Raw genomic sequence first — 15,500 nt, forward strand, 5'->3', positions numbered from 1 at the left:
GCCACACGCGCATGCGTATTGGAACGGAAATAGATAATTGCGAGGGTACATTGGAACGAGGTGCGGATTGACAACTTTGCATCCCGCTCCCATTGTGCTAGAATTGCACTGATATCACTGATATCATTTCTATCAGTCTACATATGCTAATAGACATTACTACGGTGTCTACACTGCTGTTACTGAGAGTAATATTAACCGTTACTTGTGTCATTAGCCTTACTGCTAACGAACGTTACCGATACCCTGATAGTCCGCTGTTACTTTTAATACTAAACCAGTAATGCTGACGACTGTAAGCTACTGCTGTTGAATTATTACCTCTGTTACCTGCAGCTCGCACATTTACCATTGAACCTAATATTAACATTTTTCGTATTATTGTTGCTCAGGCACTATACATTACAACAAATAATAGGACGGCATTACAACAAAACTTATCACAACGGTCACTGTAAATACAACTGTAGCTACCACCACAGCTACCGCCATCACTAGGGGTGGTGCTTATATCTTTCACCTTGGATCAGTAAGTAGTTTCATCATATGAACATAGCCTACATATTTGCTAGTGGATATCTTTTATTGACAAACAAACTAAATGAAAATACACAGTTGAACAGAAAAACAGACACACACAATATGTCTGTTAAACAAAATTAAATTCAGAAACATGACAGAATAACACACCAGCTTGAGTTGTGTGCATGTGTAGGGTGCCCATGAGAATGTAAGGTTTTCCATTCTTTGGAATAAAAGAACAGAAAACATAAAGGACTAACACCACAATATGACCACATTGCTGCCAGTCAGGATTTTTGTTCAGAAATCAGACCAAACTGCAACAAGACATTTGTTACAACACAGAATAATCCAGTGACCCGAGGTAAAAGTAAAAATTGAATGCCAGATTGTTTAAAGCGATCCTTCAGCCACATCCCTGCAGATGATGGGTAGCTCTTACCAGCAGAGGGAGGCAATGCTCTATTATAGTATTTATGGGTAGTTGGCCAAATGGACTATCATCACTGAATTTTGCAGTTTGAATACTATGACCTCAGGAAGGTTTGCTAAAGCAAATGTGTACATTAAATCATAAAAATGGTCACATTCAAATATTCTAATGTTGGCTTTAATTAATTTGGATCTTGGTTTGTGTTATTAGCTGTCACAAACCCTCTGTATGTCCAGGTGAGCTGCACTTAGTGTCATAACATTAAAGTGATGAGAGATGGTTTGAGTTTACAAGTGCCCATGCTATCCAATGCTTGTAAGTTTTATGTTAATATGCTGCTGCCAGCATATCAGTTGCCAAATCAGTTAGTCTTGGTTTAATTCCGGTGTGTTGACAGTCCCACAATGTCAACTGGGGACTTTGTGGAAATGAGGATTATGCAGAGAAAACTCAACCAAAATTTAAGGAAGGCCAGGAGGAAAGAGAAAGAGAAATTTGAAAGTCACTGCTTTTTAATGAACACCAAAAAACTCTGGGATTTCTATGAAATTCATGACAAACATGGTCCCAGCTAAAAAGTGTTCCTAATGAGGAGGTGAAGGCCAATGACCTTAAAAGACTTTTATGCAAGGTTTGAAACAGCTGATTTCTTGCAGGAGCATGATGCGACGCTAGATAAATTACCTGCATCTTACTGTCCAAAAAACCTGCCCCAGGAAGGCCTCTGAACCAGATGGCATTCCCAGGTTCCTGCTAAAATCATGCAGTGTCCATCTGGAAAAATGATCATTCCTTTTCCTAAAAAAGCATGCTGTGAGGAAAATAAGAACTATTGACAAGTTCCCTTGACTTCTATTGTTGTGAAATGTTTTGAGAAAATCATTATTAACTTATTGAAGTCAGAGGTCAACAGTTCACCTAGATCCCTACAGCCATGGTACACTTAGAGGATTCTGCTTCTTGTGTATAATATTGTTCAGCCACACCTATTATTTAGGAAGCTGGATGAGCTGAATGTCCTCCCACTAATTATTAGATGGTACCACTCATTCCTGACCAACCATAAACAACAGGTCAGGTTGATGGTCTTTGTGGCATACAACAGCAACATCTACACTTCTTGCAATGAGTCAGAGTTCATGGTGTAAATCAGAAAACCATGGTCATCTTTTATCAGGCAGTCTTTGAGATATATATATATATATATATATATGTATATATATATAGACGTGGCATCACAGACTGGTTCGGTAACCTCTATGGGCAACTGAAGTCAAAAGTAGTCCGGCTCACACAAACTGCATGGAATATCATAAGCATAAGACCGCACCCATCCCAGGTTTACAGAGCCTGCAGCCTCAGATTCCACTGTTTTCAAAAATCCATTGGTGAGGCTGCTCAGAGATGCTGCTGTCTTGGCAGACATATCATGTTTAACAGTAGATGCATGGCAGTTTCTTCATTTCATGACTTAATTGTATAGCTAATTATCATATGGGTATCATGGTGGTGCAATGTTTGGCACTGCCACCTCACAGCAAGAGGGTTCTGGGTTCTAGCCCTGGTTCACCCGGGGCTTCCCACAGTCCAAAGACATGCAGGTTAATTGGTGACTCTAAATTGCCAGTAGATGTGAATGTGAGTGTGAATGATTGTGTCTATATGTTAGCCCTGTGATAGAGTGGTGAGGGTGTCCCTGCCTCTTGCCCAGTGTAAATGGTAAGTGTACTGTACTTATATATATTATTATTAGTATATATAGTGCTTTTCTAGTCATATTGACCACTCAAAGCACTTCACACTACATGTCACATTCACCCATTCACACACCGATGCACACAGTATTTTGTCCAAGGATACTTCAGCATGCGGACTGGAGGGAGCCGGGGATTGAACCACCAACCTTCTGGTTGGTGGGCGACCGCTCGACCTCCTGAGTCACAGCCGCACAGTGTCAGCTGGGATAGGCTCCAGTCCCCCAGTAACCTTTAAGGATAAGCAGTATAGATAATGGATGGATAATGGATTTTTTTTCCATTTCATCTAGAACACTGAATTTGACATTATAGTTAAAAGTGAAATTCAACTGCAGTCAGATTCAATGTCAAGCCATTCCCATAGTTTTAATTGTCTTATAAATTGTTTTCCAAAAATGTATTATCCAACAGATAATTTCCATGTCATTAGTTCTGTTTGAGCAACAAAATTTTACAATACACATAGTATCACACACTCAAATGGACACAAAGCATTCACTCACCTGCAATGAAAAAGGAGACTTCTGATTCAGTAAATAAGACACACTGTTGAAGAAGCCATTGTGTTTTTCTGAACAATCTCTTTTATTGAAGATGTTTGAGAAGTTGCTTAATCAGTAGTTTATGTGCACTGAATCAAAAATAGGTTAATTATTATCATTGTCATCATACTTGCTTGCATGGATACATACTGTATTCTCATAGGACAATACATATAGTGTAAGTTAGAATGACAGTAATGGTCTAATTTTAGACATAATCTCCAGTCAGGCAATGGCAATATGAACAACAGCTTACCTTGGTGTGCAAATTCCTTTCGCTTCATAGAAAGTTTAACACATGGGATGTCACTAAAAGAGTTAAAACTCATGATGGTGATACACCAAGTAGAACTTAAAATGTCTGTCTTTAATTCTGCATGTTACATACAGTGTGATCTCATGAAATCAGTTTTATCATTATTGTTTGAAAATATAAATTGAAACTTTAATGATCCCCATGGTAGCTGAATGTTGGTTATGGGGATAATGCATCGATAATATATGAAATTACTTACATTGTATGTTAACAGTATTTCTTAAATAAATAGTTCAACATTCTAGGAAATATTATTATTCCCTTTCTTTCTGAGAGTAAATTGGGAAGACTGATACCAATTTCATGTCTGTGTGTTAAGTGTCAGAATGTGGGTGGTCTAGTTTAGCATGAGCAAACACTAAAGTATGGGGAAACGGAAGAAAAGGACAAAAACTAGTATATGGCTGGACCCTGTATGGTCATAATGTAATGCACATCTGTAACAACACATTTTTACCTTACTTCTTACCAGCTGTGATGCCAGATTTGACATCCACACAGATTCTTAATCTGTGGACACTGATTTGCAATCAAAATGTGTGGTACAACTTAAGAACCCATGCACATAGATAATGAATCAGATAATGCATGCACACAACCATGGGCGCAGATTTGTACATGGCTTTTTTGTCTCAGCTTATCTGGATAAATGTATTCTTTGACTAGACAACATCACTCTTAAAGTCATTCAAGATAATGAAATGTGGTCATCTCCCAATAAGAGCATGTAGTCTTAAGTAAATGAGTTCCCGAGTCAACTCTTTCAAGTTGACTCGGGAACTCATGTCAGGCAAGCAATAGCCATTTGGTTGAACTTGTTGCATTGGCTTCAACAAATCACTGACATATGGTTAGGTTTTGTCATTTTATTCTTCATGGTCACAAACACCACGAAGGTCAGCAAAAACCACATTTTCTGACAGGGGTCACTTCTGAAATCCTGATTTCATAACTGCAAATCCATCTGACAACATCACCATACACACAAGTTAAAGGCAGTGGCTGTATTGTCATTTCGGCCATATTTATCTGTAAAATGATCAGTCACAGCGAAAGTTAGAAACTCATTCATGTGAATGTCAGCAGACCACACTGTCTCTGTACCTGGATAATGTCTGCCACTGGCAGAAGAGTCAACAACTGAGGTCTGGCTCACCGTAGTTCCACACATAAAAGCATTTGCAGTTAGCCATTATCAATGTCAATACTCTGCTCAGTGGTTTCCATATTTATATGTAGTTTGCATAAACCTATGACAGGAGGAAGGATAATTAATTCCCATCAGCCAGGTATTAAGCAGACTAGATGCTGGTGATAGTGTAGTTAATTTCTACTGTGTCTCTGGTGTTGACCAAATACACATTTACCTCAAATTATTGAGTTTAGATATTGATCTTTTAATATGAAAATCAATCCTGGAACAGAAACTTTTGGGATTGTCAGAAGTATAAATATTTCAGTACTGATCTGCACATCACTAATACTGGTGACTTGGTTTGTTCAAAAAGTTGCTGGATTTTTTTGGAAAAAAAAGGGGGGGGTCTAAAAAGTTGGCAATACTGCCTGTGAAGCCTGGGACACACTGTCCCTGTTACATGTGCATTATGTCTATCTTGCTGAACTGCTGTGGCTTGCATGTGTGTATCCACACCAGCAGCTTGTCTATGGCAGCAATGCCACCACCAGCTCTATCTTATTACATTGAGTTTCCTTTGGATAATGGCCATCGACAATACGAAGATGATTTGAATTGATTTTATTATAAATCAAATTTATCAGACTTTAGAGCAAGAGACAGGGAGTAAGGGAGAGAGAGCATTACATATTATCAAATAGTTTGTTATCCTTTTGTGTCCTTTTTCTTTGTGTCAGTGACAACTGTCAGACAAAAACGACTATTAACAGATGTTTCCCCTGCCTGTTTTTGCTGGGAACTGCACGTCATGCATCAAAATAGGTTGAAACACTAGACGATGCAGTGCAGCCGTGAGGCTTGAGCCACACATCTCATGTGGGCTGTGTGGCTGCTCCAACCTCTTAACAAGGGCACCGAAATGAAAACCATGATGATCTCCAACAATTACACACATGCAAAGCAAGCAGTGTGTCCCCGGCATAAAATGCCCCGTGATCATTAAATACAAACTAATTCATTTTGAAAGAGCAACAGACAATGGTATAACTCAATCAGTCATGGACATTACTCAATCATGGACATTCACATTTCTCACACTGGCCTTGCTGTTGCAGCCAAAAATGTCTATTAACACCTGTAAAGGTGAAGACACACTGGAAACAAACTGTGAATCGTCAGTGCTCAGAAGCTTACAAATAGCTTGTTTGTCAACAAACATTGTAGAAATCAACAACCTACAACATTCTCCAATAGTTTACATGACTTTGCACCAAGCAATGCTTAATTTCTGTTTGTATCTCTAATTTTGAAGGAGAAAGAAAAGAGGAATCCCAAAAACAATACAATAATGATTTTCCCTGCATATATTTTCCACACCTGTTCCACCACTTTAGTACTTTGTCAGTTTTCAGCAAATCACTGTGGAGCATCCAGTTTTACCTGCATTTGCATAGAGTTGGACAATATTAAACTTTCATATGTGGATGAATGTCTTTCCAATAAATACTTGGATCCCTTAATCCAACCATTGTTGACTTAAATTTTATTTTTCAGCTTGCGTATGGATTAAGAAGATGCAGGATGCACAGTATTTTTGCAGTTGGAACAGACCCAGGCTAGCTGTTTCCGACCACCAATCCTGACTACAGCTCTGACATACAGACCTGAGAATATCAGTCTTCTTATCTCACTCTCAGAAAGAAAACTATTCCCACAAGAGCCTTTTAAGTAAGGCACATTCTGATTTCTTATCTTAGAGGGTCACATTAATTCAAAGATCATATTTTTGGGCAACTTCTGGGATCTTACTTTCAATAGACAGCCTTTAAATCTGTAGCATTGTTCTTTAAATAATGGCAAAAGATATAGTGTGTAATGTGTATAACACAACATAACATCTGTGGTTTGCATGGTATGCATTTAATGGCACTAGCTTTGCATTGATTCCTTCTGCTTTCTGAAATGTCTTCAGGATGCAAGCATGGGATTAAAAACTGTACAAACTGCTGCTGCTGGACCGTTACTGTTGAAGAGCTAGAAAAATAATCCAATGGCCCAGCCTTTCCAAGGTTTGTGAGGTGTCCTCTGTTGGGTAAATAAAGGGAGGCTCATATTTAGTATACAGAGAACAGGGTGGAGGCATCAAAGGAGTCACCAAAGGTGTGAGTCTGATGGACACTGAAAAGGCCAGTGGGCTTCTTATCTGTCCATACATAACACACACACTGGCGTCTTCAGATTGAAACTTCATACTCTCTTGTTTCCTGTGAAGAGAATGAACACATCACATCACAGAAAAGACAGTTTGCCAAACACTGGATTAAAACCTATTAAAAAGTTCAATTTATCAACTTACTGTCCTTGTCCTACAGTGAGAAAAACCAAAGCCAACTAGATTTTGCCTGGCAGTAGGAACTTGTGTAACAATGTGTAGTAAGCACTTACTACACATTGTTACAGGCAAGAAACAAAAATGTCAACCTCTAGGGGAGGACCCAGCAACAATGCCAGATTTGATGAGACAGAGAATTGAAATTGGACAAAGTACAGGAGAAGGGGACTTAAGTTAGATTGTCAGGATAGGTGGAACTGGAGAAAAGATGAGAGCATGCTTTGACTATATCGATCAGCTTGAAAACCAACACTGACAAAACAATTTGAGACTCCTGAATGTGCAAGAGAGACAGAAAAGGATCTGCCACTGATCAACTTTTTGGTTAAAACCTTTGATGTGAAATGGAGCTCGCAGCTTAAGGAAGAGGATTTTTGGTCAGTTATGAATGTTGCAAAATACCCTTGGGCTATCATTCAAACCATGTCATTATCAAACTTATTATTCAAACTATCCAAGGGGAGACTGGAGGGGCTGAGGATTCATATGATGGTGGGATCAATCTGATGGGACTATATGGGTTAGGGGCTACATCTCTCTCTCTCCCCCTCTCCTGTTTTCCACTAGAATCTTGCTTAAAATAGGTAACACCACTGACTAAGTTTGTTTGACTTACTTTTCTTTTTTGTTAGTGTTTTAAGACAAACATTAGTCATTATCAAATTCCTCTGTAATAATTTACTCTGTAATATGTGGGGCTGCATTTTAAGTTTATTATTTAAAATATAATGTGGAAGATGTGCAAATGAGTCTGTCTGTATGTACAGTATGTAAGCATAGACTAGCCATTGCTTTGTGTGCCAAGATAAAGTAAGGGTTTATAGCTCTAGCATGTTCCTAAAAGAACTGGGAAATATATAGGAGTTTGTGGTGTTTTTTATAACAAACACCACCAATTCCAAACAAATATGTTATCTCCAAAACGCTATCACTCTTGATTCTGATAAAGAATATGGAGTATAAAAATCCAGTACAAACACTTCTGATTATTCTCCAAGTTTCAACGCACATGGTGAATGGATTACAGGAGGGTACAAATAAATAAATAAATAAAGTGCTGTATTATATGGGCAAACTGTCCTTAGGAGGCAATGGGCGGGGGAGGCCTTTGAAGTAGCATTTTCCTCCAGCAGTAAAGGTATGGGAACACTGATAGATAAAAGGATACCATTTAAATTGGTCTCCCAACATGTTAATATCCATAGTAGATTTTTAATAGCTAAATGTGAAATGTTTAAAGAACCTCCATAGACTGCCCCATATCTCCCATCTCACATATGTCTTGTTGGACAGGTCACTAACAGGAGTGATGGAGTAAACAACATATTCAGTCCTTATGATATTTCATCCAAAAACACGGAAACAAACAAACAAACTCTTGAAATTTCTTTCTGTTAATGAGATTCAGGATAGGAGAAATTTACATAGACATACTTCTCACAACCTCAAAATAATTACAATTGATACTTATATCTAAGACAGGCCTGGACAGCGTAATATTGAGAAAGATGCTCCAAAATGTAATCAGACCATCTGCTCAACATGGTGTAACTTTCTGTATGTATCGTTCTTGAGTAATCATGCTTACAGCCTGTGTCTACAGAGTGACAGAGTCACAAATGCCAGCATGACAAGACAATGTCTTGTACCATCATGTACCATGGTTTTGTAATGCATTTAATATGTACTGTTTCTCATTTAATATGTACTGTTTCTCATCAGCTGTCTCTCAGCAGCTTCAAGTTGGGACTAACTTACCTCATTGTTCTTCAGGTTTGAAAGCACGGAAGAAGAAGAAAAAGAGTAACTCAACAAGAATCTTATCCATTAGGATTGTGCATGTCTATATAGTGCATTTTTCTGAGCACCAGCATCTTTTTCAGTTATTCCCAATGAGGAGAGAGCATATGCAGCAGCGTGTGGCCACATGCACACTGCACCCAGCATTTGACCTTTTTCTGCTCTGAGTGCTTCTAGTTGAAAACCTCTGAACTCCAAAAGACGTTAGTGTCATCATCACTGTTTTTTTTTTACATTAGATGCGGTGGGACTCAGTAGACATGGTCAGTGATGTTCACTGTATTGTTGGTTCTGATGGACTGTGTGATGCACCTACATCCTCCTTGCTCTATGGCTGTCAGATTGGGTGACAGACTCTGTGCAGTGCTTTTTTGATGAACCTCCATGAACAGTGTTTTTTTGATGAAGTGCTCCACAGTACCCTCCTAGCACTTTTCTGCCAGAGAAAAATGCCACATGGACACACATCCTAACTGACACAGCAAAAACATTAAAGTGGGGTCTGCATTATCACATGATCTTGAGTCTCTAGAAATGTTTTCTCTATCAAAATCTCATTCTACAACTTGCAGTATTTCAGTTTTGTGCTTACATGTGCATATTCCGAACCAGTGATTTCACCCATCATACAAACATACAAACATACAAACATACAAACGTAGGACAGCTATTTCACAGTCTATTATGTGTTGGCTCACCGTTGTCTCATAAACAGAGTTGTCAAATGTAGATTCTTCAGAGATATTTTCATATGGTAAGCTGGTGGACAGGGAGAACTGTAGTGGCTTCCTCTGAACCCTGAGAACCAACAGAGAAAGAATACATTCATGACAGTATGTTTTATAAGGCTTTATAGGAAGGCTTCAAGGTTTACAATGGAATAATGGCATTGATGTTCATGTTGTGAATAAACCTATTTAATACAAGACAACAATTATTTTCGTATTATATATTTTAACTGTTTAAACTCTTTTTGATGTCACTGAGTCATACAGTATTTTCTTGTTGGGTAACACTTATGCCTTCTATTTTTCATAGTTGTGTGCTGAAATCCTTGATCACAATCCTGTGAGAGCTATTTTTAAAATGATCTTGGCTAAATATAGCTGTATTGCCTGTCTTTGAGTTAATCCCTTTCAGATAGAAGGTGCACCATATGAGAGTCTCAGGAGACATTCAGGATAATGTGGTGTCTATTTATTGCACATTTTAAAAGTCTGCCTTTTTCATCATAAAAAGCCCATGGTGTTACATTGCTAAAAATGTGTAATATTGTCCCTTTGACATAGGTCTGCACCTGCTTTTATTAGTCAGTTTTTATCTGAAGTCTGCTTTCTCTCATATTTTTTTAAATAGTGTAAACTGAAAAAGTGTGAATGAACCCAAAGTTGTCAGATCATTTTCTTTTCAGTTCTTAATTTAATACATATTTGATTTGTGGTGGTTTGTGCAGCATCAGCAGTGTGAATACAGAGTAGTGTACCTGTGGTAAAATGAACTGATTGAATGAACATAATTTAGAAAGGCAAAATACCTTATATAGACAGGGTATTTATGGTCCCAGAATTCACACTGTTAGTCAGGACAAGAACTCAAAGTCCAAGGAGTTCTCTGTAGAACTCTGCAATAAAACAGTGGCTAGGCATGATCAAAACCATTGTTTAAAACCATTTCTAACACTTTGAGTGTTCCCAGGAGCACAGTGGCCTCAATACTTGTGAAATTGAAGAAGTTTGGAACCACATGGACTCTTCCTAGAGTTGGCGTTCCAGCCAAGCTGAGTAAGTGGTCAAGAAGGGCCTTGATCAGAGAAGTAACTAAGTACCCATTGGTGACTCTAACAAAGTATCTGGAGTCCTCTGCAGAGATGGGATAAACTTTCAGAAGGATGACTATCTCAGAAGCCCTCCATCAATCAGGCCTTTATGGTAGAGTGGAGAGAGGAATGTCACTCTTGAGTAAGAAACTATAATCTGCCTGGAGTTTACCAAACAGCATTTAAAGGACTGAGAACATGAGGAGAAGATTATCTGGTCTGTTGAGACCAAAATTGAACTCTGTAGGCAGAACAGGAACTACACTTTTTGTAGTGTGTTGTTCTTTTTGTACTGTGTTGTTGTCATTTATCTTGTATATCTGACTGCAAGTCAGGGTTACCATCTGGGAAATGACTGAAGTGACCTGAACTGAATTGAACTATGTCTGGTGAATACTAGGCACAGCTCATCACCTGGCTGATATCATTTGTACAGTGAAGCACAGAGATAGCATATGGGACGTTTCTCAGCGGCAGGCAAAAACCTGTTCCAAAGTACATGTGACCAGTCTCTGATCGTCCTTGAGTGGCCCAGCGAAAACATTGACTTAAACCTCATAGAACATCTGTGGAGAGACCTGAAGATTGTAGTTCAGATTCTTCCCATCCAATCTGACAGAGTTTGAGAGGATCTGGCAGGAGGAATGGGATGAACTACCCAAGTACAAAGCATGTCGAGACTTACCCAGGAGCTGTAATTCCTGCCAAAGGGGCCTCTATAAAGTACTGAGTTTAGGGTCTAAAAACTTTTGTATATGAGCACTTTAAGTTTACTTTCTGAAGCCACTGTATAATTATTGTTTATTTTCTAATTTCTATTTATTTCTAACTTTTTCATAATTATTTCACTGTTTTTGTGTCTGCATTGTCCAAATTTCTTTTATCTCACAAGTGCAATCCTTCCATAAACTATTTCTATAATATGTATTTTGTTGCTCTGTTAATTGTGCAAATAAAGAATAACTTTTTTCATCTGAAAAGTGCTTCTAACCTTGAACTGCATTACAAAAGGATCTACAAAATTGTCCACACAGGAATGTTTCTATCCAGAAAATGCTGGACAGTCAACTCACTTGAATTGAAATCTAAGCATTGATGAGGAAATTGATATATTCATGATATATTATTAAATGAGGCAACATTTATTCATATAATAATGTCAAGAATTTTTCCCATCCTCACTGGTCATTTGAACATACTTTGAGAAGGAGAGGTAGATCCCAAAAATTAGGATGATGATGAGGATGACGGGGATGAAGACAGCAAATGCTACTTGGGCTCCTTCCAGTCTGGCATCTGCAGTAGACACTATTGGAAAAAGAAAGGGCATAATCATTTTTGTTGTTCAGAATAAACTCTTCCATTGTCTGTGTTTATGTTGTTGCATAACCCTCAGTGTAACTGAACTCTTTAGAAACCAATTAGTTCATTTTACACTGGCAAAATATATTAATGTTATTCTCTGTAATTGCTGAAAATTTGACATGTTGGGGATAGTTTTCATTGTTTTCTTTCGGCAGTTAACAGGGGAAAATTGTTGGCATATTTGTTTTGAATCTTTTATGCTGACTCATGACAAACAGGAAAAATTAACTTCTTGGCAAAACTTACCATCTAATCTCTGCTCATCATACCCCACAGGGTGAGCTGAGGAAAATACATTAGAGAGGACATCGTAAACAGAAAGAGTTTAATGAATTACAGAACATACATGTATTCTGACATCAGATCTAAGCTGAAGGACACAGATGAACCAAAATGTGATAGTAATATACAATATCTCTTTGTAGGAGTCAAAGTTTTCCTGTAGAAAATGGTGAGCAATAGCAAACACCAAGCAGCAAAAATTATAGGGAATAATTTTACTTGAGGGAACAAAAATATTTGCTCAGTTCATTCATTCATGCATTTGCTAGTGAACAGTGATAATAAGTAGTTTAGCTATTTGGTGGGTTTCTAACTAGGCACCTCTGCCATATACCTAGCAAACCTGCTACCTGAATGATGACAGCTAAGTTACACTAAGGCATTGCAATTCTTAATGTAGTTCCTTTAAAAGTACAGATTTTTAATTGTGTGCATTTTTTTTAATGGAGTGACACATGTACCTGTAAAAAGTAGGAGAGAGAGAAGCAGACTGTGTAACTTAATATGAGAAAGTGTTATCTCTATTATCACTTGTGTCCATGGGTTTACCATTACACAGGGAGACTCAGAAGAGGGCAAATTAACACAACTCAGGGAAACAGGTTATAATTGTGCACTTATGTGAGTATTAGCAAACAAGAATAGATTTTGTTAGCTCAAATGTATTTTTCCTTTGCATGATTATAATTTCTTTACAAAATACAATTAGTATGCTTGCACAAAACCTTTCCATCAGACATTCTGGAATATGTCATTAATGTAACACAATACGTATGTGTCTGTTTCTAACTCTGTGAAAATGCAGCAGTTGGGTTGTGAAACCAAAGAGAAATTTCTACTAAAAGCCTAAGTCTGGTTGGTTATCTAGTGTGTCCTTTCAGCTCTCTGTCTCCTTTGATCAGGGTGCAGATTCAAACTAGGGGCCACTCTTTATTTATTTCAGCCTCTACTGGACTGGAACAACCTTCTTCAAAGTGTAAGGACAGCAAAACTCAGATCCATAGACCCAAAAAAAAAAAAAAAAAAAAAAAAAACACAAAAGAGAAATGCAAACATGTTTTCTCTCCAGCCTTTATGTGTTTTTCCTGCTTTTCTGACACATGCTTAGTCATTGTTTAGTTTGTTTCTTGTTTTGTTAAATTGTCTTTCAATCTGTCATGGTCCTTTCATGAAAACACAATAATAGAGAAGATTTAAGGAATCATGAGACACAAAGTTCAGGGTTGATTGATTGTTAATTATTAATTTCATCTTCCCTGCACCTGTTTACAATATTCAAGTAAAAACTATACAAACATATAATAAATATAGATACAAATATACAAGAAGCCCGACACACACACACATGTGTATAAAGTTTGGACACACCTTCTCATTCAATGGTTTTTCTTTATTTGCATTATTTTCTACATTGTAGATTAATACTGAAGACATCAAATGTATGACAGAACACATATGGAATTATGTAGTAAACAAAAAAGTGTTAAACAAACCAGAATATGTTTTCTATTTTAGATTCTTCAGAGTAGCCAACTGTTGCTTTAATGACAGTTGTGGCATTCTCTCAGTCAGATTCATGAGGTAGTCACCTGGAATGGTTTTCCAACAGTCCTGAAGGAGTTCCCAGAGGTGCTGAGCACTAGTTGGCTGCTTTGCCTTCACTCTGTGGTCCAACTCATCCCAAACCATCTCAGTTGGGTTTAGGTCAGGTGATTGTGAAGACCAGGTCGTCCGACACAGCACTCCATCACTCTACTTCTTGGTCAAATAGCCCTAACGTAGCCTGGAGGTGTGTTTGGGGTCATTGTCTTATTGAAAAACAAATGATGGTCCCACTAAGCACAAACCAGATGGGATGGCATGTTGCTGCAGAATGCTGTGGTAGCCATGTTGATTAAATGTGCCTTGAATCACCAACAGTGTCACCAGCAAAGCACCCCCACACCATCACAGCTCCTGCTCCATGCTTCACAGTGGGAACCACACATTAATCTAATCTCAAATCTTAATTTTAGACTCATCAAACCAAAGTACTGATTTCCACTGGTCTAATGTCCATTCCTTGTGTTTCCTTGCCCAAGCAATTCTCCTCTTCTTGTTCTTCTTCTTCAGTAGTGGCTCTTTGCAGCTATTCGACCATGAAGGCCTGATTCACACAGTCTCCTCTGAACAGTTGATGTTGAACTCTGTGTAGAGTTTATGTGGGCTCTAATCTGAGGTGTTGTTAATTAGCAGTTTCTGAGGCTGTTAACTCTAATGAACTTATCCTCTGCAGCAGAGGTAAAACTCTTGGTCTTCCCTTCCTGGGGTGGTCCTCATCAGAGCCAGTTTCATCATAGCGTTTGATGGTTTTCCAGACTGCACTTGAAGATGCTTTCAGAGGTCTTAAAATTTTTCAGATTGACTGACCTTTATGTCTTAAAGTAATGAAGGAGTGTTGTTTCTCTTTACTTAGTTGAGTGGTTCTTGCCATAAAATGGATTAGAATAGTAGTTGAATAGGGCTGTTCACTGCATAGTGTGTGTACCAACCCTACCTCTGCACAACACAACAATGGTGTGTGTGTGTATGTGTGTATGAGAGAGAGATATATATTGCTTTTAAAATGTATTAATAAATTAAGTACTAATACCCAATGTTATGGGGTGGAAGCTAAATGGAGATGATTTTGCAGTGGAGTTTTTAGTTACTTTTTTTTCAACAGAAATTCTCATGTAAATGATAAATAAGTTATGAACATGAAATTTAATTTGAGCGTATTGGTGCCAGATACCTGCGTGCTTTTTCAGGTTTTTTAGCATTCATGTCTGAGCAGGAAGATCGGCAATATATTTTACAGAGGCGGTCATAATGTGTATAATGTTTTTGCTCATCAGTGTATTTTTCCCTGAAAGCCATATATTTATTTATGTCATATGAGTTCACCTGCTTTTAAGAAGATAATTTCAAAATCGTGTGACTATTTTTCTTCTTTCTTTCTCCAAATCTAATTCATGTAAATACTGGAGAGTCAGACAATATTATGTCAGTCACTTGGGAAGAAAAATTATTTTAGATGAGCAACTGCAAACACAGATGCTAGAATTTTCTATTTGAATTCAATTTTCAAGAGATCAGATATAAATATCCCCAAATTATTT

The 15,500-nt window shown here is 37.9% G+C and overlaps 1 protein-coding gene across 1 annotated transcript in view; it reads right to left on the reverse strand.

The window, feature by feature from the left end:
- Nucleotides 1–3,273: 3,273 nt before the first annotated feature.
- The window catches only part of sez6b (seizure related 6 homolog b), a 166,666-nt gene continuing 154,439 nt past the window's right edge, over nt 3,274–15,500 (reverse strand). The window contains exons 14-17 of the mRNA XM_018700932.2: nt 12,325–12,360; nt 11,913–12,021; nt 9,596–9,695; nt 3,274–6,969 (exon numbers count right to left, since the gene is read on the reverse strand). Of these exons, the coding sequence (XP_018556448.1) occupies nt 6,940–6,969; nt 9,596–9,695; nt 11,913–12,021; nt 12,325–12,360 (275 nt within the window). The 3' untranslated portion in view covers nt 3,274–6,939. The remainder of the gene's footprint in view (nt 6,970–9,595; nt 9,696–11,912; nt 12,022–12,324; nt 12,361–15,500) is intronic.

Source organism: Lates calcarifer, linkage group LG21, assembly GCF_001640805.2.
Source record: "Lates calcarifer isolate ASB-BC8 linkage group LG21, TLL_Latcal_v3, whole genome shotgun sequence".
In the NCBI taxonomy this organism is placed as follows: Eukaryota; Metazoa; Chordata; class Actinopteri; family Centropomidae; genus Lates; species Lates calcarifer.